This window comes from Phoxinus phoxinus, assembly GCF_949152265.1.
Source record: "Phoxinus phoxinus genome assembly, chromosome: 4".
Classification (NCBI taxonomy): domain Eukaryota; kingdom Metazoa; phylum Chordata; class Actinopteri; order Cypriniformes; family Leuciscidae; genus Phoxinus; species Phoxinus phoxinus.
Genome location: NC_136879.1, coordinates 39,032,109 through 39,059,922, shown reverse-complemented (window position 1 = coordinate 39,059,922; position 27,814 = coordinate 39,032,109). Strand labels below are relative to the sequence as shown.

Sequence of the window (27,814 nt, the reverse complement as noted above, 5' to 3'; positions counted from 1 at the left end):
AGAGGAGTGCAGTTTTCGTCCCGGCCGTGGAACACTGGACCAGCTCCATACCCTCTCTAGGGTGCTGGAGGTTTCATGGGAGTTTGCCCAACCAATCCACATGTGCTTTCTGGATTTGGAAAAGGCATTTGACTGGAGGGTGCTCCGGGACTATGGGGTCCGGGGTCCTTTGCTAAGGGCTGTCCGGTCCCTATACGACAGGAGCAGGAGCTTGGTTCGCATTGCCGGCAGTAAGTCAGACTTGTTCCCGGTGCATGTTGGACTCCGGCAGGGCTGCCCTTTGTCGCCGGTTCTGTTCATAATTTTTATGGACAGAATTTCTAGGCGCAGCCAGGGGTTGGAGGGTGTCGGGTTTGGGGACCACATGATTTTGTATCTGCTCTTTGCAGATGATGTTGTCGTGCTGGCACCTTCAGACCAGGACCTTCAGCGTGCACTGGGACGGTTTGCAGCCGAGTGTGAAGCGGCTGGGATGAGAATCAGCGCCTCCAAATCCGAGGCCATGGTCCTCAGTCGGAAAAGGGTGGCTTGCCCACTTCAGGTTGGTGGAGAGTTCCTGCCTCAAGTGGAGGAGTTCAAGTATCTTGGGGTGTTGTTCACGAGTGAGTGAAGGATGGAACGGGAGATTGACAGACGGATCGGTGCAGCTTCTGCAGTAATGCGGTCGATGTACCGGTCTGTCGTGGTGAAGAAAGACATGAAGACTTGATTTACCGGTCAATCTACGTTCCTACTCTCACCTATGGTCATGAGCTTTGGGTCATGACCGAAAGGACAAGATCCCGGATACAGGCGGCCGAAATGAGCTTTCTCCGCAGGGTGGCTGGGCGATCCCTTAGAGATAGGGTGAGAAGCTTGTCACTCGGGAGGAGCTCAGAGTAGAGCCGCTGCTCCTCCACATCGAGTGGGGTCAGCTGAGGTGGCTCGGGCATCTGTTCCGGATGCCTCCTGGACGCCTTCCCGGGAAGGTGTTCCTGGCGCGTCCCACCGGGAGGAGACCCCAGGGAAGACCTAGGACACGCTGGAGGGACTATGTCTCCCGGCTGGCCTGGGAACGCCTCGGTGTCCCCCCCCCCCCGGAAGAGCTGGAGGAAGTGTCTAGGAAAAGGGAAGTCTGGGCATCTCTGCTTAAGACTGCTGCCCCCGCGACCCGGCCCCGGATAAGCGGAAGAAGATGGATGGATGGATGGATTATTGTATATATATATTATTAGATCCATCGGAATGACAACAAGTTTATGCGTTCCGCTTATGCAGCATCAATTTACGCCTTTGTTATTGTAAGAGGTTAGTGACCCCTAGCGGAGAAAAACGGACTCTCACTTCTCTCACTGGAAGAACTCTGGGAACTGCTCTCTCTGGAACGGACTCAGGGATTTGCTCTCACTGCAATGGACTCGGGGATCTGCTCTCACTAGCACTGACTGAGGGATTTGTCTAGGCCCCTAACATTACCAACTCAGGTGTGCATAATTTTCTAATAATTCAACGGACTAACGTAAATTATTGCTTACTTATACAGATACTTATCACCACTGCCACACATCTTTTATTATCCGACTTGAATGAAATCTGAGAGCTTTCTGTCCCTCTATCAACAGCTATGCAATAACCACTTTCCTGCTTCAAAAAAGTTCATTAAGAGATTGTAAAAAATAATCCATTTGAATCCAGCAGTTTAGTCAAACATTTTCTGAAGAGACATGGTCACTTTATTTGATGAACAGATTGAAATTAGGCTCTCAGATTTAATCAAAAAGATCTTCGTTTGTGTTTTGAAGATGAACAAAAGTCTTACAGGTTTGGAACGTCATGAGGGGGAGAAATAAATGACAGAATTTAAAACTCTTCTCACACTGAGTACAGTATTAAGGCTTTCCTCCAGTATGAATTCGCTCGTGTGATTTTAGGTATCCAGACAGAGCGAAACTCTTGTCACAATATGAGCACCTGTAAGGTTTTTCTCCAGTATGAGTTCTTTGGTGGCGTTTCAGATGATCAGCTCTAATAAAGCTCTTCCCACATTTAAAGCACACATGATCTTTCACTCCATCGTGTGTTTTCTGGTGCAGTTTAAAACCTTTCATTCGTGAAAAACTCTTTCCACAGAGAGAACACACATAAGGCCTCTCGTCCGAATGAACGATCAGGTGATTTTTCAGATGTTTTGACGAAATGAACTTTGTACCACACTGATCACAGTGAAATGGCTTTTCTCCAGAGTGAACGTTCAGATGATCTTTTAAACTTTTTGCATCTTTGAAACTCTTCTCACACTGAGTACAGTGGTACGGCTTCTGTCCAGTATGAACTCGCTCATGTAGTTTCAGGGATCCAGACCGAGCGAAACTCTTCTCACAAGATGAGCACTTGTAAGGTTTTTCTCCAGTATGAATTCTTTGGTGCTGTTTCAGACAACTAGATATTGCAAAGCTTTTCCCACAGTCAGAGCACACATGATCTTTCACTTCATCATGTGTTTTCTGGTGCTGTTTAAAACTGTTCAGTCGTGAAAAACTCTTTCCACAGAGAGAACACACATGAGGCCTCTCATCAGAATGAACTATCAGGTGTTGCGAAAGATTTGATGACGAATTAAAACCTTTACCACACTGATCACAGTTAAATGTTTTGTTTCCAGAGTGACGGAGCAGATGAACACTGAGACCTGATGCTTGAGAAAAACTCTTTCCACAATGAAGGCATGTATACACTTTCTCTCCGGTGTGAATTCTCATGTGTGTCTTAAGGCTTCCTTTTTGTCTGAAACTCTTTCCACACTGAGTGCATGTATACGGTTTCTCTCCAGAGTGAATTCTTTCGTGTTTTTTAAGGTCTCCTTTATTCTGGAAATTCTTTCCACACTGAGAGCAGGAGTGCAGCTTTTTGGCTTTTGTTCCTTGAGTTTTGAAGTCGCAGTGTTTCTTTACATCATTTAGTTTCTGTCTTTGCTCCTTCACTTCCATCTGGTCTAAAATAAACATATTAATAAGTTAGAATCAGTTCAATGAGGTTACATGTGAGAATTAAAAATCATCTTCATGTTTTATTCTGGATGGTTCTGGATCACTCATGTCTTCAATCTCCTCTTTAATAAACTCCATCTTTAACAGTCACACAGATTTCAGCTGCTACTCCTGCAGTTTGTCCTTCTCTTGTAGGATGATGGGAATATTCCCAGTATTTATTGGTGAATTGTTGTGGGAGGGGCTTCACTGCAGGTGTGAACTGTGATCACTGTGTGATACTGACGCCCACAGGACCAGATCTGGAAAAATCAAAGATAAGTTACTGAATTTATACTGGATTACTTTAACAGTAAACACATATGGTGCCTTTGGTTTAGTTCAAATATAGAGCATTTTGATGGTTACATATTAGTAGCATATATAATAAGGCTGAAACAGGGCACATATTATATTATTCAATTAATATATAAACTAATCAGAAATCTAACATTAGACGACAGAAATCAACCATTGATTAAGGGACTGAGAATGATGGCACAAAAGGAAATAATCTAACACGACCATCAAAATGTGGATAACAAGTACTATACAAGATTATGATAATTTAAATATATTTTCAGAATAATTAATTAATCATATATTGCTCGTTATTTAATGTATCATATATTGCCATTGACGGTTGAACTAAAGCTTTCTTATTTGGTGAATTGTTGTGAAGGACACTAGATCTACCAAATTCAAGGTTACTGAGATTATACTGAAATACTGTAATCATTACACTTCATTTAAATGACTGCTTGATTTTAGAAATATTGATAATTTTGACATGGTTATATTAGTAGCATTTAAAGCAGCTCTATATGAAGGTTGTTCATTTTTATGTGACTCCAGATTTTATAAGGATGAAAAAAGTCAGAGGTTAAATTCTTCATATATGAATTAAACAGGAATCTAACAAAGATAACAGAAATCATATGTACAGACTGAATAGTAGCTGATCAAAATAATGACTATTTAATTCTCTGTACGTTACAATACGTACAATATACATTTAGACAACACAAACATCAATTCTTACATGATAAATATAACACCAATGACCTCCAGACTGGAAATATACGACATCCGAAGAAAATATTCCACATTTGTCCTTCATTCACGATTGTTAAAAGCGTCACTTTCAGCTTCAAATGGTTAAAGTTTCAGCGCTCGTCTCGCGCTTCTCTCTTTTTTATTGCATTAACAACAACATTACTATAACACACTAACAGTGAATCACAACGTGTTCGACTTTTACATTCATAATAGCGTCAAAGGAAACAACAAAAAGAAAGAGAGAGAGAGAAGAAAGAAAACAAAACTAATAGAGAGGCTCTCGCGCTTCTCTCTTCTGCACATGCTCAGTGCGCGCGGTGTCATATTTCTTAAAGGGGCCGCATTCAGTAAATCACATCTCCGCACTGTTATGGACCAAAACCACTATTAAATAATAATGCACAATAATAATACATATAATATATGGATTCAACAATATATTCATCTTTAATCGATTACAGTTACAGTTTTTCTACATGTCTCCCTTATTATGTAATTGCTGCCTAATTATAGTCTTCTTTTGAATATATGCATAGATATAGACAGCAGTGGCGAGGCCAGAAACTTTAAAGTGAGCAGATCTTGGTGAATTAAGTTGGACCTCAAAGTTAAATGTGATTTATTATCAGCCAACAGTTTCATGAAAACAGCAGTAAATCCATTCATAAATAAAACCGAATAAGAACAAAATAATCATAGGCTGGACAAGAGTTCTCACTCAAACCACTGCCTGCTGAAGCTTTTGATTGTTTTTAGAGAGAAAAACTGCTCATAACTGCTGGTCTAGGATCAGTTTTCTCCATAATAATAGCATATTGGAGGTTTAGATTACTGTAAGGGGATAATACAGTTAAAGACCTAGCACCAGATATGATGAATAAAGACCCGGAGTCAAGAGTGCAGTCAATTGAAGAAAAGTTTTACTGAAGATAGTTTGTAATTTCATCAGGCAGTAGGAGTTCATACGCCGCTCAAATATATAATTCACAAAGATCTAAGCTACATCCTTGCATCAGGTTACATGATTCTGATTTGTTAAGAAATAGATAACCATAGTAAATTTCCACACATATACAGATAGACTGAAGCATTTCTCCATTGATTATGCTGCTGACACTCAGACCCTGAATTTAGGCACGTCGTGGAAAGAAGTAGGGCTGGTCCAAATACCATTTTTTGAGCTTCGAAGCTTAAAGCCCATGGTGTATTTTTATTTATTTTTTGGCAATGTTCTAGTTGGTAATAAACATTTAAACCGTTATCCATTGTATTTGATGTTGTAGGGTATTACAAAAAAGAAATATAATAAGGAAAAGTAGGTGATATTTTAGCGGTTAGCAACAGGTTAGCGATGATTCTTATTTCTCCCACAATGCATTGCATGACATCACTTGAGGTACTCGCTTTTGGACGACAGACGGCCTGCCTTGATACCATTGAGAGAGAGTGAGACAAGTAGTGAGAGTAACTTAGCAGCTAGTGAAAGAGTGACAGTGTCAGATATATATGTAAATATATGGATATAGATAGATAGAGAGATAGAGAGATAGATAGAACATAACATAACATAACATAGCATAGCATAGATAGTGAGAGATAACATAGCATAGCATAACAGATAGCTTAGAGAAAGAGAAAGAGTAGATAATAAATAGACAAAATGGTTTAATCCAGGATGCTGCGTTACACTGTTAAAAATTGCTGTAAAAATACAGCCAATTTCCAACAGTAAAATACTGTTATTTAAATAAACAGTTTAATCCTGTAATTTTACAGTCTATGTTCCATAAATTAATTACTTGTGGTAAATTTACAGCATTTATATGTAAACCCATTTCTTCCTGGAAAAAACAGCCGTGGACTGTAAAAAATAGCACGTGGGGGCGGGGCATCTTCACGCGGTCTATTTTTGAACAGAAGCAGTCAAGAACAGAATTGTTTCGCAACACTCCTCTGGGCTGTTTTAATGAAGGTCACTGTTCAAGGTAAGTTTATTTATTTGCTGTTATTCTATTATGTTGCTCCCCACCTGTAAATCGCCCTTTTTACAAGGTATTTTTGACTGCCAAGTTACTGAGCGCGAATTGCGTTTTTGTAGACAGAGCTCTCAACGGTTGAGGCATTTCGCCTGTTAATGAATGTTCTCTGAGCTCCGATTATTACGGTGAATTCTTTGCTTGGTTAAAGTTAAGTTACCATTTAGAAATTAGTTTGGCTTTCTTTTGTAGTAACCTTAACTCGATTTACATGGATTTCTGATTCTGTAGCGTTAACGTTACACGATGCGAATCTTACCAGATGCATTTTATTCGCATAATATCATGCACATAAGATGGAGAATAATTACAAAACTACTCGAAATATCCAGATCCATTATAATAATACAAATTTTGTGGTCAATTTGTTTAGTTTCCATGCAAACAATGTAAAGCTGTTAAAATTCCCAAAGCAAAATAGATATAACCTATATTTTTTTCGTTTTAGTGGTGCGAGTACCTGCTTTTTTGTGAGATTCACATGCACATATAGACATAGTATTAAAAAGTCAAAGAGATTGTGTTTGAAAGACGAGGCAGAGACGGATATTCTCGACTTTTCGGCGCGAAACACGTTTATACAGACAGACAGTTCTTAACAGCTGGGGCATTTCACTATTCAATGTTCTCCGTGCTCCATGCTAAATGTCTTTGCTTGGTTAAAGATTTCAAAATAATTATTTTCTTTTTCTTTTTTTCTAGGAATCAGTCACTTGATGTTTTACTGAGACTGTACACAGCTAATCTTTGGTGAGTTTCACGCCATGTTGAAGATCAGATGACATTTTATGACCAATTAATGCAGAAAACCAACCAATTCCAAAAGGTTGAGGGTTCACATAGCTTTTTCCCCACTGTACTATCAAATGTACTTATTCTGCTTTAAACATTTGTTTGCACATATACCTTAACAGATCTCTATACAATACACACACACTCAATCACTTAACTATCTACTCCTTTCCGGCTAACTGGAAAAAACAATCACTTTCTTTTACACACAGCTAAACTTTCTCATCTTGTCTTGACCCCATAATCTTTCTGTTAAAGGTATAGTTCACTTTGAAATTAAATTTTGGTATGTTTTAGCTTACCTCAAGGGCATCCAAGATGTAGGTGTCTTTGTTTCCACAGTAGTTTCAATTTTGATATTTTTAGGTCAAACCGTTCTTGTCTGTCAGTCATATAATGCAGGTCTATGGTCACTGTCTCAAAGAGCACGCACAGAGAAGTCCAAATTAAACAATTCCTCATCGTAAGTACACATTGATGGCCTAAGACACAAAACAAGTGGTTTGTGTGAGAAAACGAACAGTATTTATATAGTTTTTACCTCTTGTACACAACCACGTCCAAGTGATCTGAGGGCGCGCGCTTCCTGGTGTGTGACGTGTGCACGCGTTCTGGCTTAGTCAGTGCAAGCGCCGGAAAGAAACCATACGTAATTGTTTTCTTTTACGTCGGTTTAAACATCCCGGATAAGCGCAAGTTAGTGCCATTTCTATTAGCCATCTTACCTACAATCTCTGTTCTGTGTAAACAATGAATGACGTACACGCACGAGAGATCACTTCCGGCGCACACGTCACACACCAGGAAGCGCGCGCGCCCTTAGATCACTTGGACGTGGTTGTGTACAAGAGGTAAAAACTATATAAATACTGTTCGTTTTCTCCCACAAACCGCTTGTTTCGTGTCTTAGGCCATCAATGTGTACTCACGATGGGGAATGGTTTAATTTGGACTTCTCTGTGCGTGCTCTTTGAGACAGTGACCATAGACCTGCATTATATGACTGACAGACAAGAACGGGTTGAGCTAAAAATATAAAAATTGAAACTACTGCGGAAACAAAGACACCTACATCTTGGATGCCCTTGAGGTAAGCTAAAACATACCAACATTTTATTTCAAAGTGAACTATCCCTTTAACAGAAAGATTATGTTTTTTATGTTTTTCCTCTATGCTGTAACAAACATACACCCTCATTTGCTCTCTATGATTAGCTAAAGGATTAGTTCTCTTTAAAAAAATTTTTAATTTGCTCACCCCCATGTCATCCAAGATGTCCATGTCTTTCTTTCTTCAGTTGAAAAGAAATTAAGGTTTTTGATGAAAACATTTCTCCATAATGGACTTCAATGGGTCCCAAACGGTTCAAGGTCCAGATTACAGTTTCAGTGCAGCTTCAAAGGGTTTAAACGACACCAGACGATGAATCTTATCTAGCGAAACGTGCGCTCATTTAAAAAATAAACAAAAAAGTTTACGTTTTATAAGCACAAATGCTCGCCTTGCTCTGTTCATACGCAATTACGCTGAAAAGGTCACGCTTGCCGTACCGAGTCAGTGTTTACAAATGACCATATACACATATTCAAATGTCTTTGTGTTAGTTTATCGTTTAAAATGCCCATTTCGTGTGCGTATCCTGGGTGTTGTAATATTAAAAAGCCTAAAAGAAAATTTTCGTCAGGACAGACATTTTTACTTTTCATAGAAGCGTGACCTTTTCAACGTAATTGTGTATCACATGACGTCACGAACGCGCATCACAGAACAGAGCAAGGCGAGCGTTTGTGCTTATAAAACTTAAACTTTTTTTATTTATTTTTGAAATGACCGAACGTTTCGCTAGATAAGACCTTTATGCATCGTCTGGTGTCGTTTAAAGCCCTTTGGAGCTGCACTGAAACTGTCATTTGGACCTTAAACCGTTTGGGACCCATTGAAGTCCATTATATGGAGAAATTTTTTCATCAAAAACCTTAATTTCTTTTCGACTGAAGAATGAAAGACATGGACATCTTGGATGACATGGGGGTGAGTAAATTATCAGCAAAAGTTTTTTTTAAAGTGAACTAATCCTTTAAGTATATTAACATGATCATTGTATGTCTCTTTTAAAAGTCTTCGTAGAATATGTGATCACTAGTTTTTGCCTTGTGATTTATTTAACCACTAAGATTTTCTTGATTTTCTTTCCTCTCAGATCTGGATTTCCTCAGACCAGATGTGTCAAAAGCTGATGTGGGACGTGTTGGCTGTTTTTTGCCTCTTGACTTCCTACGTTTTTTCACCCATTGGGTCTCTTGATTATCCTCTCAGATCCGGACTTCCTCTCAGGTCAGATCTTTCAAAAGCAGGTTTGGGATGTTTTGGCAGTTTTTTGCCTCTATCAAGGATTTTTCATCCATTGGTTCTCAATGGTTTCCTCTCAGACCTGGATGCTGATGTGACATGTTGGCTGTTTTTTGTTTTTTGTTTGTTAGTTTTTTCCTCTTTGTAAGGTTTCTGGTTTTACCCACTGGTTCCTCTCATTGAATTTGAAAATGTATTTTTCAAATTTGTCTGTGAAAATATTGTTAAAACCTGTGACCTGTTTTAAATAAATGGCAAATACTGTACCATAATCGATTTTTTTGTTATTTTTTCCATTGAGTAAAAAGTCTGTTTGGAATGTCTGTATACATTATGCTATTTATATAGGGATGTTAATAGATATCGGACAATAGAGTAAATAGAAAACAGTATTTATATTCTAACTTTTTTATACTGTAGAATTATAGCTTGAACCACAGCTGCCAGTACTTTGTGAAATTACAGCTCAGCCGTAAAATTAAAAACTGTAGAATTACGGTAAATGGCTGGAACCACAGCTGCCAGTACTTTACTGTGAAATTACAGCATTGTTGAAACCGTAAAATTACGGTAAAGGGCTGGAACCAAAGCTGCCAGTACTTTACTGTGAAATTACAGCATAGTTGAAACCGTAAAATTGCGGTAAAGGGCTGGAACCACAGCTGCCAGTATTTTACTGTAAATATACGGGTGAATTTTTTACAGTGTAGGCACGTTACATCTGCTGGCTGCGGGGTGAGGTCCTCGACCAGCGACCAAAACGCGCTCACCTCCCTACAACACAAGCTCTCCACCACAGTTTCCATGGGACGACACCGCCCACACAGACACCTGCCAAACACAGCGACACAGACGCTTACTACTCACTCCCTCTCCCGGTAAGCCTGACGGTGTCAATGACAATCAATCACGAGGAAAACTAGTTGGCACTAATGAACAATAATCACACTGAAGACATGCAGCCTACTCGGCGTCGGCTACGTTTGCAAACAACATTTTCACCGGAGAAGGAGGTAAAAGCTTAGAAATAAACACTAGGGGTTCACAGGTGGGACTGTCAAGCTAGCCCATAGCTAGCATAATATGCCTTCTATTTATAGATCTTCTGACTAAGTTTAGGGTACGTATCTGAGCCAACGACATAATCACTGTCACTAGATATAAAGAAAACGTTTAGACGCCTTGGGTGTAGGGGTGGGCGATATGGCAAAAATATCATATCACGATTTTTTCCAGGAAAATCACGATTCACGATTTTATCACGATTCCTTTTCATGTTGGTTTTACTATTTTGCAATTGACTGAGCATCACAGCCAAACTAATGTCCCTATTTTAAAAACAAAGCCTTAGGTAACAACATATAAAATAAAAAAGAATGGCAGACATTTAGGCCAAAGTGGCGAAGATAAAAAATATTTGTCATTGTCTTTGTTATTAAAAATTAAGAACAAAGATACACATACACAACTTAATATACAAATTAAATAAACAGTGTTTTATTTTTTCAGCTACAGGTGTATTTAACAGCATTGAAGAAAGTAATTAAATGAACAAATATGAAAATAAAACACAACATCGACTTCACTGTATAAATTTTACATTGATTCTTATTAAAGCTGCAATTAAAGTTATCAGTCAAGAGTGAGTGAGATGCTCTTTGTATTTTGTTGTTTTATTAACATGGGATAGTTCTCCCAAAAATTTAAATTCTCTCAAGCCGCTTTAAACCCGAATAAGTCTCCCTCTTCTGTTGAAAATAAAAGTTATTTGGAGGAATGTGGGTAAACAAACAGTTGATGTACTCCAGTGACTTCCATAATAGTTTTTTCCTACTATGGTAATCAATGGGGACCAGCAACCGTTAGCCACACTCCTCAAAATATCTTCTTTTGTGTTCAGCACAAGAAATAAATTAATACAGGTTTGGAACAACATTAGAGAGTGAGTAAATAATGACACAATTTTTATTTTTGGGTAACTGTCCCTTTAAGGACAAGCGGCAGCATGTTTACTATTAGGGCTACTGTCACTTTAAGATCTGCGCGCAACGAGTCCAAACGCATTTGACAAGCAGATTTTTTCTTCATTTTTTCTATTGTTCTTTCACTTTAGACATAACCAACTTTGTTTATGTAAACCTTGTGTGTATTTGACAGTATTAGCGCAATAAGACTCGAAAGATTACTTAGTTCAGTAACGGGCGCTGTTAGACAGGCTTTTAGTGCATGCGCGCGTCGGGTCTATTGCGCTCAGAAAAGCGCCCGTTAGAACAGCGCATCAGCAGCGAATGACATGTTTAACTGGGAAGGCTTTAAAGCACATGCAAATAATTCATTTTTATGAACTACAGTGTCCCGTTCCTCTGCATTTCATGTGGATATACGTCGCGCTGTACAGTATGTTGAGACGGAGGCGCCAGAAATGCAAACTGATAAAATGGACGATCCTACGATATTTCTTCAAAAGCAGATCGTGGAGACATTTTAATCGTCCACGATCAAAAATCGTAATATCGCACACCCCTAAATTGCCCCTAATGGAAGCATATATAAGGAAAACAGGATTGGTCCCAGAATTGAACCCTGGGGTACCCCACACTAAGGAGGGGTTCACACAGGGGTTCGGGGCTTAGCGAAGGGTCAATTAAATACATCAATCAAGACAAAAGTTCCTTTTCTCGTAATTCCATGTACAATCAGAAGACAATATAGTACACTTAGTCAAGTTGAAAATTGCATTAATATATCTACTTCAAGAAAGACCGATTTAGCACACAATAAATCCTGACAGAAAATAAACTACAACAATGACTTTATTTACACTGCAAGAGTTGACTGGTTTGCACAAAAAATTGTCACAATTCAATTCACATTTATTTGTATTGCGTTTATCACAATACATATAATTTCGAAGCAGCTTTACAGAAAATGCATTTGTTTATATTACAATTTATAGTGATCAGTTATCAGAGGTGACTGTCCAAGTTATGCATTTCAGAAATGTACATACACAAATCATGTAGTTAGCTAACAATGTATCAATTTAAGGCAGAAACAATGAGCTCACTGAAGTAATTACTACAAGTTGTCAACATAATGATTACAATTTATAGACAATATGAGCAATGTGAGTACGGTACCTGAAAGGTTTTTCTTCAGTATGAATTATTCGGTACAGTTTCAGATTGCCAGATGTAGTAAAGCTCTTCCCACAGTCACAACACACACGATCTCTCACTTCATCATGTGTTTTCTGGTGCCGTTTACCAGAGTGAACAACCAGATGATCTCTGAAACTCTCTCACACTGAGTACAGTATTACGGCTTCTCTCCAGTATGAAGTCGCTCGTGTGATTTCAGGTTTCCAGACTGAGTGAAACTCTTGTCACAATATGAGCACTTGTAAGGTTTTTCTCCAGTGTGAATTCTTTGGTGCTGTTTCAGATTGTCAGCTCTAGTAAAGCTCTTTCCACAGTCACAACACACATGATCTCTCACACCGGTGTGTGTTTTCTGGTGCAGTTTTAAACAGTCCAGTCGTGAAAAACTCTTTCCACAGAGAGAACACACATAAGGCTTCTCGTCTGAATGAACTATCAGGTGTAGTTGTAGATATGATGATGAAATAAAATCTTTCCCACACTGATCACATTTAAATGTTTTTTCTCCAGAGTGTCGGAGCAGATGAACACTGAGACCTGATGCTTGATTGAAACTCTTTCCACACTGAGTGCATGAATACGGTTTCTCTCCAGTGTGAATTCTTTGGTGCTGTTTCAGATTGTCAGCTCTAGTAAAGCTCTTCCCACAGTCACAACACACATAAGGCTTCTCGTCTGAATGAACTCTCATGTGTTCTTTTAGATCTGATGACAAGATAAAATATCTCCCACACTGATCACAGTTAAATGCTTTTTTCCCAGAGTGACGGAGCAGATGAACACTGAGATGTGATGCTCGAGAAAAACTCTTCCCACACTGAGTGCATGAATACGGTTTCTCTCCAGTATGAATTCTTTGGTGCCGTTTCAGTTCACCAGCTCTAGTAAAGCTCTTCCCACAGAGACACACATGATCTCTCACACCGGTGTGTATTTTCTGGTGCTGTTTAAAATACTTCAGTTGTGAAAAACTCTTTCCACAGAGAGAACACACATGAGGCTTCTCGTCTGAATGAACTATCAGGTGTCGGTTTAGATTTGATGATGAAATAAAATCTTTCCCACACTGATCACATTTAAATGGTTTTTCTCCAGAGTGATGGAGAAGATGAACACTGAGATGTGATGCTCGAGAAAAACTCTTCCCACACTGATCACAGTTAAATGGTTTTTCTCCAGAGTGACAGAGCAGATGAACACTGAGATGTGATGCTCGAGAAAAACTCTTCCCACACTGAGTGCATGGATACGGTTTCTCTCCAGTGTGAATTCTCATGTGTCTGTTAAGCTTTGCTTTATTCTGGAAACTCTTTCCACACTGAGAGCAGGAGTGCAGCTTTTTGGCTTTTGTTCCTTGAGATTTGAAGTCACAGTGTTTCTTCACGTCATTTAGTTTCTGTCTTTGCTCTGTCACTTCCAGCTGGTCTAAAATAAAATGTATTAAACAGTTAGAATCAGCTCAATATAAAAAAGAAATAAAAAAACATGGCAGAAAACAAGACACATGTCTGTGTCAGTATAAAGAATCGGTAGCCTAACACTTTACAAATAGGTTTCATTCGATAACATTCATCGATAACTAATTTAGTGAACATGAACTAATAATGAACTGGATTTCTACAGCATTTATTACTCTTAATGTTAACTTCAACATTTTCTAATACATTATTAAAATAAAAAGTTATTTGTTAACATTTTTGAATAACATGAACAAACAATGAACAGCTTTTATTAACATTAACAAAGATGAATAAATACTGTAATAAATGTATTGCTAATGGTTAGTTCATGTTAGTTAATACTTTAACTAATGTTACCACGACACCTTATTGTAAAGTGTTACTAAAGTATCTTTGATTTTCAAAGGTCATTTGTGTCATTCACTTGTTGTAACAATAATGTATTGTTATTACATATTGTGCCATTATTGTAATAATGGCACAATATGTAATTTTCACCACTGGAGGTCACTTATTTAAAACAAATGCGTAGCTTGATGACACCGTGAATGCGCGCGGATTCATGGGGGTTGTCATTTTCACCTATACAGCCGATGGAAAGCAATCCGACAGAAATCATGTTCATTAATGATGGAGTGTATTAAAGTTTTATTATCGTTATGATGATATGAAGCAGGTCGGGCCGAGAGCCGTAGGAGCAAATGCAAGAAATTAAGAGTATGTTTACACGACAATGATAAGCTTAAAACTGAGAAGTTTTTCCTTTGAGTTTTCCACGTACAGACGACACTATAGTCAAACCGATTCACATGGATCCGTGAAAACGACTAACGATTCCTCGCTTTTTTTTACAAAGCAGCAAAATAGACCTAAAATACTCTGTCAGTTTTGGTCGTACAGACTTATGAAATATGAAAAAATAAGCTGTTAAAATGTCTACTTTTTTATGTGTCCACTTACAATAGAAATAAAACATTGTGCTTTTGTAAAATAAAGAAAATATACAGGGTGTGCTTTCTGCCTCTCCGTCTCCGTGAACTTTTTTTCTGAAGCACGTCTCTAAGCCCGTTTTCAAAAGTTTTCGTTTTCAGGCGCCCAAAACGCTGTTGTCGTGTAAGTAAATAGAACCTAAATCGATATTAGAATATCATATTAATAAAAGCTGGATGAATAAATAACTTTTGCTTAATGACATGCACTTGATTTTAGAATGTATTATGGAGAAAACTCTCTCTGATTATGCGGTGTTAGCCTCTTAACAAAATAGTGTTGTCTTTGAGTCAAGGTAAAACATGGATTTCTCTGGATTTAAACATTGTTGGAAACTTTTTGGATAATGCAGGTACACAAGTCAAGACAATTATATAAAATTTGTGTTCTAGTGGTTTTTGGATATGTTAACCCTCTGGGGTCGGCAAACGCGCGGGCGATATATCTCTATAATCAAGTGTGTAGTTTTAAATTATCTAATTCAAAACTAAAAGAAATATTCTCTGTTTATGCAATCTATATAAAAAGAGAGAGATATCAGCCGTTCTCATTATCGTTCTGGCATCTCATTATCTGCTAATGTGACACGCCCATCGAGAGCGCGCTGCTATTCAAACACAGATTATCTGAGGCAACACACGCAAACCAGTCAACGCCCACAACAGCTGGAATAACACACTGTAGTGAGGAATAATAATATCGTGATAATCCTGGAAATTTTACCTCAAACGTGCTGGAGTAGCCTAACAACGGATCCAGCTGCAGATCATCAGTAAGTGCTTTGTTCTAATCGCGATATGAAGTGGTGTCTGCAAACCGCAAAAGACTGTTTAAATTTGAATCGCGTTTCTGTGTTTGAATGAATGAACGGCACATATGCATGCTGTTGTTTACTACAGCTCGCGCGTCTGTGTGTGAATGAAACGTACTCGGTTACTAACGTAACCTCGGTTCTCTTACGTTAGAGTTCTCTCCTACTGCGTCGAAGCGACGCTACGGGAAAGATATTTCATTTTCGAGATTGAAGCCTAAAAATTAATCCTTAATTTTGTAAAATATGTAAAACGCTTTTCTGTAGCATACAACCTTAGGCGGAGCAAATCGCGCGCCCATTGGCTGCTCCGCCAGAAAAGCACAGCCTATGCGAGGCCAGTGACGCCGACCAATGAGGGCACTTCGCGCCCTCTGCGTCACCTCCCGCCGAAACGGGCGTGGTCTAGGCCTATAAATACGAGCATAGCTGTCTCCACTCTGATTTTCGTCACTGAAGCAACACAGTGTGGGCACGCACGGCCTGAGACGCAGTACTCGTTCCCTCTCCTAGAGAGAACCGAGGTTACGTTAGTAACCGAGTACGTTCTCTTACGTAGAGTTCTCTCGTACTGCGTCGAAGCGACGCTACGGGAACCCTTGTAACACGCCGTGCGTGCTCTTGGACCGACACAGACACCCGAGGGCACTCGCGCCCTGGTATACAAGCGCCTACACCAAGAGTTATATAGGGAGAGTGGCTAGGATTAGCATCATCCCTTTATTATAGTGCCCCTAAAGGCATGATAACATATATATGTAAATATAGATATATATGAGGGGTCATAGCATGCTCATGGGACACATTGTCAGTGAGTGATGCTTAAACATTGAAGTGACCTGGACCGCAGCGCAGGGCAGGAACACTATACACAGTCTTCTAGACCGAGAGCAGTTTAGCCTGCAATGCAGGAACCTCTAGGTTATAGAACCTTATAAATGTAGACGGAGAGGCCCAGCCTGCCGCCATACAGATATCTTGTAACGAGATTCCGCTATACCAAGCCCACGAAGAGGCCATGCCTCTCGTAGAATGTGCTCTGATGCCCAGAGGGCATTGCAAACCTCTAGATGCGTAGGCTAGCGCAATGGCGTCCACTACCCATCGAGACAGACTCTGTTTCGTCACAGCTCGCCCTTTAGAGCGTCCACTGAACGAAACAAAGAGCTGCTCCGTCTGTCGAAAAACAGCGGAGCGGGACACATAAGTTCTTAATGCCCTGACCGGGCAAAGGGAGCTATTTCCGTCCTCAGAGGCCGGCAGAGCCGACAGGGAGATGACCTGAGCCCTGAACGGTGTGTTGAGGGACTTAGGTACGTACCCATGCTTCGTTTTCAACACGACTACAGAGTCGTTAGGCCCGAACTCCATACAAGAGGCTCTGACTGAGAGCGCTTGCAAATCCCCCACACGCTTCACTGAAGCGAGAGCCAAAAGAAACACGGTCTTGAAAGACAGGTGCTTCATGTCAACTGAGTGAATAGGCTCGAAAGGGGCCCCTTTCATAGCGTTCAACACCGTAGAAAGGTCCCAAACGGGGACTGAAGGAGGCCTTGGAGGATTTAACCTCCTGGCTCCTCTAAGGAAACGGACCACCAGGTCGTTTCTGCCCAGTGAACGGCCAAGCGTTGGATTAACGAACGCTGATATGGCTGCCACATAGACTTTGAGCGTGGATGGGGTTCTTCCCTTATCCAATAGCTCCTGCAGGAAGGAGAGAATCTCCGTTTCCCCGCACTGAAGTGGTGACAGACCTCGGTCTAAACACCAACCAGAGAACACCGACCATTTGGAAGCGTAGAGCCGTCTAGTAGACGGGGCCCTAGCCTGCTCGATCTTGTCTAACACTCCTCTAGGGAGGTTAGTGGGTACCCGTTTATGGCCCACACATGTAGGGACCATAGATCCGGGCGAGGATGCAAAATCGAGCCCATGGCCTGCGAGAAGTACTCTTCAGCCGCATCAAAACTGGGAACCAAGGTTGATTCGTCCAATATGGTGCTACAAGAAGCACTGCGCATCCGCTTTTCCTGATTCGCTCCAGCACTTGAGGCAGGAGTGAGACAGGGGGAAAAGCATAGAGCGGACGGCGGGGCCAGACACTGGCCAGCGCGTTCGTGCTCTTTGAGAAGAATTCCGGGCAGTGAGCGTTCTCCTGGTTTGCAAACAGGTCTATTTCCGCTCTGCCAAACGTTTTCCACAACAGACGCACTGTCTGTGTGTGTAGAGACCACTCTCCCGTAGGAACATTGTTCCGTGAGAGTCTGTCTGGTCCTACGTTCAGATGACCAGGCACATGCATTGCTCTCAGCGAGCGCAGGTTGTGCTGGGCCCACACCAGTATGCGTTCCGTCAACCTGAAGAGGTTCCGGGATCTCACGCCACCCTGGCGGTTTATATAGGCTACTACCGGCGTGTTGTCCGAACGGACCAGGACGTGGTGTCCCTTTATCCGAGGACGAAAGCGCCTCAGCGCTAAGTCCACTGCCGTCATTTCTAGGCAGTTTATGTGCGGTAGTTCGACTCGTTCCGCCCACTGGCCAAAGAACGGTCTGCCTTCGAGCAGTGCTCCCCAGCCTGAGGTGGACGCGTCCGTGGACACCACCTTCAGGCTCGAGGAAGTTCCCAGGCTTACACCTGACCGGTACCAGTCTGACGCTCTCCATGGTGTCAGAGCTGAAATGCATTCCTGATTGACCTTGAGGCGATAACGACCGTGAACCCATGCTCGGCGCGGTACGCGCGCTTTCAGCCAGAACTGCAGTGGGCGCATGCGCAGCAGGCCCAACTGTAGCGCTGCCGAGGCTGAGGCCATGAGGCCTAGCATTTTTTGAAATCTCCTGAGCGGCACTATATGACCGCTGCGGAAGGATTTCGCCATCTGCAGGGTGTTTCGCCTGCGCCGTGATGACAGCCGTGCTGTCATAGACAGCGAGTTCAGTTCCAGTCCCATAAGGAGATCCTTTGACTGGGAAACAGTGAACTTTTTACGAGTTTTTGAACGAGTATTAGGGTTCTGTGGCGAATGAGTTCTGAAGGCGATTGAGCTAGAATCAGCCAATCGTCCAAATAATTCAGAATTCGAATACCTCGGAGTCTCAGGGGTGCCAGCGCCGCGTCCATGCACACTGTAAATGTACGAGGTGCTAGAGACAGGCCGAATGGCAGGACTGTGTACTGATATGCCCGGCCCTCGAAGGCGAATCTCAAAAATCGCCTGTGACGTGACGCAATTTGTATGTGAAAATACGCGTCTTTCAGATCTATTGCCATAAACCAGTCTCCTCGGCGAATCTGCGCGAGGATTTTTCTGGTCGTGAGCATTCTGAACTTTCGCTTTGTTAGCGCTTTGTTCAGATGCCTCAGATCTAAAATGGGTCTGAGACCCCGTCTTTCTTCGGTACCAGGAAATATCTGCTGTACAAACCCCCTTCGCTCTGAGCTTGAGATAAAGGCTCTATGGCCCCTTTGCTCAATAGCTTCGCTATTTCGGCTCGAAGTAGATGTGCTACTTCTGTTTTTACCGTGGTTTCGACTCTCTCCGTGTGACGGGGAGGGCGTCGATAAAACTGTAGCGAATAGCCTCTTTTTATAGTCTCTAGCACCCATTCTGAGACCCCAGGAAGTCTTTCCCATGCATCTGCACGCGTGACTAGGGGTTGAATGTAATCTGGGCCCTGGTCGCGAAATGGCGGCGACACGAGAGCAACCGTGTGCTGTAACATGGACGCCGTGGCGTCTGAGGCGGGGGGCATGCTTAACACAGTGTGCATCCCGCGCGCGCTCGACTCTCTGAGTTGAGAGAGAGAGAGAGAGAGAGAGAGAGAGCGCGCGGGGCGAGCCCCGTAGGGCTCGTTATATTTGTGAATAAATGTGGGCGCGTGGTAGCGGGCACATTTATAACACCGGGAATACTGTGTTTGTGAACTGACTGACCGTTCGTTGGTTTAGTTTTTACAGAAACCGCGGAACGTGCAGTGTGTAGTGGTTGTGGGCACTGGACAGTGGGCACGCTCACTACATGTAAAGCACAATCGACATGAGTCGATTTTATGTGTGCAGACCCTGTGTTGTACAGGGCTGTGCTTGCACGGGTTGAAAAACCGGGCTCTGGTCGCGAAATGGTGGCGACACGAGAGCAGCCGTGTGCTGTAACATGGGCGCCATTGCAGCGTATGATGCGGGGGCGCGCTTAATCGAGCGGGCAGCCCGCGCGCGCTCAGCTCTCTCAGCTGAGAGAGAGAGAGCGCGCGGTGCGAGCCCCGTACGGCTCGGCATGTTTGAGAATAAATGTGGGTGCGTGAACGCGGGTACATTTATAGCACTGGGGAGTACTGTCTATTAGAACTGACTGACCGTGCATCGGTTTCGTTTCATAGAAACCGTGTGACATGTAGCTTGCAGTGATTGTGGGCACTTGAAAGCGGGCACGCTCACTACATATGATGCACAACCGACATGAGTCGATTTTATGTGTGCAAGCCCTGTATTGTGTGGGGCTGCGCTTGTGTGTACGAATGGGCACTGGGTCGTGGGCATACAGTTACACACATAACATCATCGGCTGTGGCCGGGACACCGTGTAGCACAGAGAGTACTGTCTATCAGAACCGACTGACCGTGCATTCGTTTCGTTTTTACAGAAAACCACGGGACATGCAGTGTGTAGTGATTGTGGGCACTGAAAAGCGGGCACGTTCACTAACTTACATGTGATGCACAATCGACAACAGTCGATTTTATGTGTGCAAGCCCTGTATTGTGTAGGGCTGTGCTTGTGTGTACGAATGGGCACTAGGTCGTGGGCATTACGGATACACACATCACACCATCGGCCGTGGCCGGGACACCAGAAAATACATTTTCAGATTTACCTGGGGCGTCGTGAAAACGGCGTTTGTGTGCAGGCAAACGGGCATTGATGCCGATTTGGTGACTGCAAAATACACTGGCACGGTCGCGTATGTTGGGACTGTGCGAGCGAGACATTTTAGTGAAATCCGGCCGCGGCGGGATTTTAACACTGTAGCTTTCCTCGAAGCAGAAGTGCGCATCCTGGCTGAAAACGGGGCTTTCCGGGACTCCGCGATTTCTTCGTGAATTCAGGAAGAAAAAGGCGCGGGTCGTGAGGACGGTAACGTACGTTCCTCTGCAGAAAAACAGCCATCCAGCCGGTAAGCGCATCGATGCTGGTCTTTCTCCGTCGACGCTCACGAGCGGCGGGGGAGGGGAGATCCTCGGAGCTCGCCCATCCCTCGCTACCCGAAGCGAGGAGAGAACAGCAGTCGTCCTCCACAGACGCGGCTTCACCTTCCTCATCCATGACGGACGCGGCGGCACACAGCGGCCCTTGTCCGTCGGTCAGAGAGTCCAGCGAAGCGGGCGGAGAAGCTGGCAGCAGCAGCGGCGAGCACCTCGTGGTGGAGGGAGGTTCCGGGCTCCGCTAAGCACGGCGCTTTTCACGGCGCGGCACTACAGCGGGCGGCAAGATGCAGCTTCAGTAAATGAACGCCAGGCGAGTCCGCAGAGTCACCGTAGGCATCAAATCACAGTGATGGCAGCCGCCATCGATGAGAGCTGAAGCTGCGTGATCCTCACAGGCAGGAAACACAAGCACGTGGTCCCCGTCGCTGAGCGGGGCTCTACACGAGCCACAGGAGGTGCGAGGCATCTTGAAAAAGACGCTCGGCTCTTTTAGTGGTGGAAAAACTGTGTGACGCGACGGCGAACACACACACAAAACACACACACATAATGTAAAGGATATTCCACGCCGGAGAAGCGCAGCAGGGAACGGTGGCTGAAGGCGGCGATGACCAGCGGCTTCAGGTAAGGGCGCGTCCTGCTGAGGTGCTTGTTTCAGAAGGCTGTGGTGGCTCGAATCCGGTCCTACGATGCGTGTAGCTTCGTGAAGAATAGAAAATCAGAGTGGAGACAGCTATGCTCGTATTTATAGGCCTAGACCACGCCCGTTTCGGCGGGAGGTGACGCAGAGGGCGTGAAGCGCCCTCATTGGTCAGCGTCACTGGCCTCGCATAGGCTGTGCTTTTCTGGCGGAGCAGCCAATGGGCGCGCGATTTGCTCCGCCTAAGGTTGTATGCTACAGAAAAGCGTTTTACATATTTTACAAAATTAAGGATTAATTTTTAGGCTTCAATCTCGAAAAAGAAATATCTTTCCCGTAGCGTCGCTTCGACGCAGTAGGAGAGAACTCTACGTAAGAGAACTATCTATATTGCCTACTGAGATGAGTAAAACTCGACTGAATACGTTGAAATAAAATGTCTTTTTATAAGCAACATATTAAACTGCAAATTAACATTTATGCCATTTATGCTTTTATAATTAAAAAAAAACGATATGTTACAGACGAAATATGAAAGACAACATTTCGTTTTGGATAGATTATAAAGTTTTTACTGCCACATCAAAACCTAGTTTACAAGGTGCAAACAAAATCTTAAAAGGTTTAAGATTTTAAGCCTTCTCTTTAAATTATTTGTGTGTTTTATTAGTGACAAATTTGGGGAGAGGATAGCCTACATCCAAAACTTTCTGAAAATACGAATGAGAATTAACTGCACAATTACTAGAAATGTTTACCTTGGATATTATACAATTTACAAGCATACACAGTTTGTGGAAAAATACACTTTTTTTCAAGATTTTTCCAACTCTGAACCAATTCTGTAGTTATATATATATATATATATATTAGAGCCGGGACTTTAACGCGGTAATTAAGATTAATTAATTACACAAAAAATAACGCATAAATTTTTTTACGCATTTTAATCGCACTTATTTTTGTCTGACAGTCATATCATGCAGGTCTATGGGGTCCACCTAAAAGAGCATGCACAGAGAAGTCCAAATTAAACATGACTTAATGACTCGTAAATGTAAGTACACATTGATGGCCTAAGACACGAAACGAGCGGTTAGTGTGAGAAAACGAACAGTATTTATATCGTTTTTACCTCTTGTAACACAGCCACGTCCAACGTGATCTGAGGGCGCGCGCGCTTCCTGGTGTGTGACGTGTGCGCAGACTGGTGCATAGATGTATACACTAGATTTCGCATTAAAGACATTCGTTCCAATGAACTGCCGTAGCCAAGGTGACTTCTAGTGTATACATCTATGCACCAGTCTGCGCACACGACACACACCAGGAAGCGCCCGCGCCCTCAGATCACTTTGGACGTGGCTGTGTTACAAGAGGTAAAAACTATATAAATACTGTTCGTTTTCTCACACAAACCGCTCGTTTCGTGTCTTAGGCCATCAATATGTACTTACGATGGGGAATTGTTTAATTTGGACGATGGGGAATTGTTTTAATTTGGACTCTGTGCATGCTCTTTGAGACATTGACCATAGACCTGCATGATATGACTGTCAGACAAGAACGGTTTGACCTAAAAATATCAAAATTGAAAATACTGTGGAAACAAAGACACCTACATCTTGGATGCCCTTGAGGTAAGCTAAAACATATCAAAAATTAATTTCAAAGTGAGCTATCCTTTTAATGGCAAAAATAGCACTGGTCTGCGTAGAGATGTTCCGATACCATTTTTCCCTTCCCGATACCGATTCCTGGACTCAGGGTATCGGCCGATACCGAGTAGTGATCCGATACCTGGGTGTGTATCTATACAGCTGCAATTCATACTAGCCCTGTATGAATTGATATAATTATTTTATGGTGTGCTTCAGACTTATCCCTTAATAAAACATGAACAAATACATAGTGAACTAGAGTATTTTTTTATTATCTGACACATTTCACAGTAGTATATTATTATAAGTGAAAAATAACTTCAAATGCAGCCACAAATCTAATACTGTGAACTGAAAAAGGTATTTTAGTTTTACAATATAACTGTATAAAAAAACAGCACAACAAATAAATCTAGGAATCAAAAAAATTATATATGAATAATTTAAGAAAATAATCTCTTTAAAACTTAAAGATGACGGCGTCACTGTGCCCACCCAGTGTGCTTGTCAAACTCAGTAAAGACAGCGGGGTCGCGTCGCAGCTCCAGATGTCGATAGTAAAGCTGATTGTTTACACATCTTTTAGTTTAACGTTACATAAAATGTGTTCACGCGCTGTCTCGAGTAGCTTAGCGAGCGCTGTTTCAGAGATGTATTTGCAACCAGGCAAACTGTACCGGGGCTCCAAATGTTAAATTAAGCGGCAAAATCCAACGTTTTTGACGACTGACAGCTGGTCATCCAGAACAATAAACTCGATAATTTTGTCGGTTATATTGCCAAACAGCGGACATGTTAATTTCTTCTTCACTGCTCTAAACGGTGGTTGCTTGTGGCGACACAGCACAACTTCCTGTGTTGCCGCGGGCAACCACTGTTTAGAGCAGCGAAAAAGACTTGATCTCCGATTTGCAGCGTTAAGCAAAGCTAGCGTGCAATAACTAGGTATTGTTAATGAAAATGGTATCGGATCGGTACATGGGTACAAGTACTCGCCGATACCGATGCCAGAATTTTTATTGGTATCGGCGGCATTTCCGATACTAGTATCGGAATCGGAACATCTCTGGTCTGCTGGACTTGGTTGAACAAAAATAAACAATATTTTGTTGCTTAAGCTTATGTATTCAGTCATTATTCAATGGTATACTAAAAATCCATGTGAAAAAAATTACTTCTCACTGTTCTCAGGTCAAATATTTATATGCGATTAAAATGCGATTAATTTCGATTAATTAATTACAAAGCCTCTAATTAATTTGATTAATTTTTTTAATCGAGTCCCGGCCCTAATATATATATATATATGTGTGTGTGTGTGTGTGTGTGTGTGTGTGTGTGTGTGTGTGTGTGTGTGTGTATATATATATATGTGTGTGTTGTCTTTGCATTCTTTCTTGTGGCTTAGTGACACCTATGAAATGCTGATTAGTATGCAGCATTAGCAGGTCTTTGTCTCCTCAGGTGTGAATGAGGACATTATTCATGACCTTGTTGGATCATTCACGCCCACCTGCATATTGCCTTTCCAAACAAAAAGTGTCTTACAAAATTTAAATCAATCTATTGTTTAATGTGAACGATTAGCCCGGATGATTTTCAGATCATTTTGAAGTAAACACTCTAGCCGACAACATCCATTAGTCAAAAGTATTGTGGGAATATGTGAAGTTGGTCGTTTGTGGTCTTATATTATAAAATTTAAGATTGAGTTTTTTTAATAACCACGCATAAATAATATTCTCTAAAAAATGCAAACATGTACATACATGTTGCTCACATATTATGATAGCCATGTTCATGCTAAATAGAGTGTAATTACACCTTTGCCATTAATATATTTATAAGCAACTGAAAAAAATACAAATATCAGGGCATGTCAAAACATCTCAAGGACCCCAAAAACACCTTGGTCCCCAAGAGGGTTAATTTACAAACCGTACATATTGTGCCTTTAATACGATTAAAACTAGGTTATGATCATTTAGATGCATTTCTCTATCATTTGTCATCCATATTTCAGAGATACTAAAGCAGTCAACAATGAAGAATCAAGAATGGACACCAACCTATTTGTTCCTCAGTATCTTCATGTTTTATTCTGGATGGTTCTGGATCCCTCATGTCTTCAATCTCCTCTTTAATAAACTCCATCTTTAACAGTCACACAGATTTCAGCTGCTACTCCTGGAGTTTGTCCTTCTCTTGTAGGATGATGGGAATATTCCCAGTATTTTTTGGTGAATTGTTGTGGGAGGGGCTTCACTGCAGGTGTGAACTGTGATCAATGTGTGATACTGACGCCCACAGGACCAGATCTGGAAAAACCAAAGATAATTTTTTTTCCATTATTGTCCAAAATCTGAGAGAAATAACAGAACCATCATGTTTAACTGCTGCTGATAAACCTCTTTGTCTCCAAAAGTTCCCTGTTTTCACCTCATTCATTATAGTGATGTCTGAGATCTTCTGTAAATTGGCACATTAAAGGGCATATTGCAGGTTTTTTTTTTTTTCAGAATTAATATATAACCTTGTATGAAAATACCATATGAAGAGTAAATGCATGATTAAAAATTGTTTTGCCAGACATAAGGGCACAAATTTAGTAGAAAACGTGACAGTTTCCTTGACCGTGTTGAAAAAGCGCTTTTTTTTCACCATCGCGTCATATTACGTCACAATGGGGAGTCGTTTGGCGGGTCTGCGTTCGCTCAGTGCAGAATAGGCTGGTATTATGTTGAAGCGGTCGTGATTCAGTGTGTTTTCGGTGGTTATTGTATTTCAATTAATAATTATCGTGATAAATGACTGTGAATTATGGCCTGTCAGAACATCGAGTCCACAGGTTTCCGAACAAGAAAAAGGATGGTGCTTTCTTCCGTGTTTGTGTGCGTTTTGTGCAGGGTAAGAGATGGGACTTCGCTTCTGTGTCTGCTTTGAAAAACGCGGTAGTGTGTAGCGTTCACTATAGACTGCATGATTATAATCCCGGCTATATGATGAGTTAACGTTACGTTATATGATGACGGCGATATGTGCACACTGTCCCGGCTCCTTCATCGGGTCGCCCGGTCCGCTGTCAGCATGTGGGTCGGCCACCGGTGGGAAACATGACGCTCACGGATCCGTCAGAGATCACTTATTGTACATTTGTTTTACAAAATGTGCCTTGTCTTAATTTAATAATTAACGTATCCTCCATAAACTTGTAATGTCTTGCAAGTCTGCAGCCGACACTTATTATTATTATAATATAATATAATGTTCATTTTCAATCTGTACTCCGAATTTTAATGTTTGTGTTGGCTGTTTCTACATATAAAAATTTTATACAGTAAGAAAGTTGTGATTGTGATTATTTTTTTATTCATTATCACCAAGTGGGGCCATTCAAAACCTTTAAAATGTCCCTCTTTCTCTGGAAACTGTCTCCCAATGGCTGACATACACGTGCAGGTAAGGGTCTAAATACTAGCTTTGCTATTGCCTGACACATAATTACAATATTGTGAACTGAGCATAGTGTTATACATATCGTCGGCTAACGTGAATACATCTATAAGCTAACACTGTTCTCTCACCGAGACCCGACTCCTGCCCTGTTCTCCTCACACCACAGCTCAATGCGTCTCCTCTGACCGTTGTTTTGTCTAATCCTGACCTGTCTACTCTCTTGGCTTCATATAAGGCTCATAATTATATGGCTGAGGTCTGTCATACGAGTAAACATTTAGGCTACAATTTCCTCAGCGTCCGAACTGTCATTGCGATCCATTGCTTTCCTATTGTTTACTTTGACCGCGCTCCCCCATGCTACGTCAGTTCCGGTTTGGCGGTTTTCAAATGCGGAAGTAAAATTTTCTCACAAAAACGACTCCAGAAGCCTAAATAGCGTTTTATAAGTATATGTTTATATTTAAATCTAGTTCCTACATTATTGTTCTATACATTGGCGCACTGGGTACTCTAACCTGCAATATGCCCTTTAAGCACATTTTATTGATGTCAACAACAGACTGAAACAGAGTCTGTGAAAAACTCTCTACCAACATTACAATCAAATAATAAACAAGCTGGACACACAACGCATTTTATTACATCAGCCCTTAAGGCTTAAACACGTAAACTAAGCTGTTTAATGTTAAACTCTGTAATCTGTGAACATCTCTCACCTGCAGACTAGAAATATACAGTCTCCTCTGAAAACATCCCACACTTGTCCTTCATTCACGATCGTTAACAGAGTCGCTTTCAGCTTCAAATGGTGAAAGTTTCAGCTCGCCTCGTCTCTCACGCTTCTCTCTTCTGCGCACCCACTTCTGCGCATCCCCAGTGCGCGTCATTTTTCTTAAAGGGGCCGCATATTCTTCTAATCATGGAGGGTGCTCTAGTAAAGTACAGATGTATGCTACGCTCGGCTCCATCATAGCAGCAGTGTACAGTGATTAAAAAGTAGAATAAAAATTGTAAAATATTTTGCTACGAATATTTTTTTATTAATCTATTAGTCTGCCTTTACATTGCTTTAATGTGTCACTATTTTAACATGTCATATTTCTGTTCCTTGCACAGTGAATCCAACATGTATATGTATTTCACTTCCGAAACTTTGTTTGCAGCATGCAATTGGCTGTCTGTCGC

General features: G+C 41.7%; 2 protein-coding genes and 1 long non-coding RNA gene across 6 annotated transcripts; 1 reads left to right on the top strand and 2 right to left on the bottom strand.

Annotated features, from left to right (window-relative positions):
- LOC306997053 (uncharacterized protein) overlaps positions 1–27,814 on the bottom strand; it is a 59,987-nt gene that overhangs the window by 21,963 nt on the left and 10,210 nt on the right.
- On the bottom strand, positions 1,687–27,814 carry LOC306997046 (uncharacterized protein). 5 transcript variants are annotated; one of them, XM_079610069.1, is made up of 3 exons: positions 27,346–27,504; positions 25,240–25,488; positions 1,687–2,971 (listed from the first exon to the last, which is right to left on the bottom strand). In XM_079610069.1, exons 2-3 carry the CDS (start codon positions 25,322–25,324, stop codon positions 1,869–1,871), a joined length of 1,188 nt encoding a protein of 395 aa, XP_079466195.1. In that variant the 5' UTR covers positions 25,325–25,488; positions 27,346–27,504; the 3' UTR covers positions 1,687–1,868. The 5 variants fall into 5 exon arrangements, with proteins under 5 accessions (XP_079466195.1, XP_079466197.1, XP_079466196.1 ...); XM_079610067.1 differs by lacking the exon at positions 1,687–2,971 and adding an exon at positions 10,024–13,828 and having other exon boundaries at positions 27,346–27,814; XM_079610068.1 differs by lacking the exons at positions 1,687–2,971; positions 27,346–27,504 and adding exons at positions 10,024–13,828; positions 26,755–27,225.
- On the top strand, positions 5,784–9,345 carry LOC306997075. The gene is made up of 3 exons (XR_013797256.1): positions 5,784–6,049; positions 6,803–6,850; positions 9,094–9,345. It is a non-coding gene; the product is annotated as an uncharacterized lncRNA (long non-coding RNA).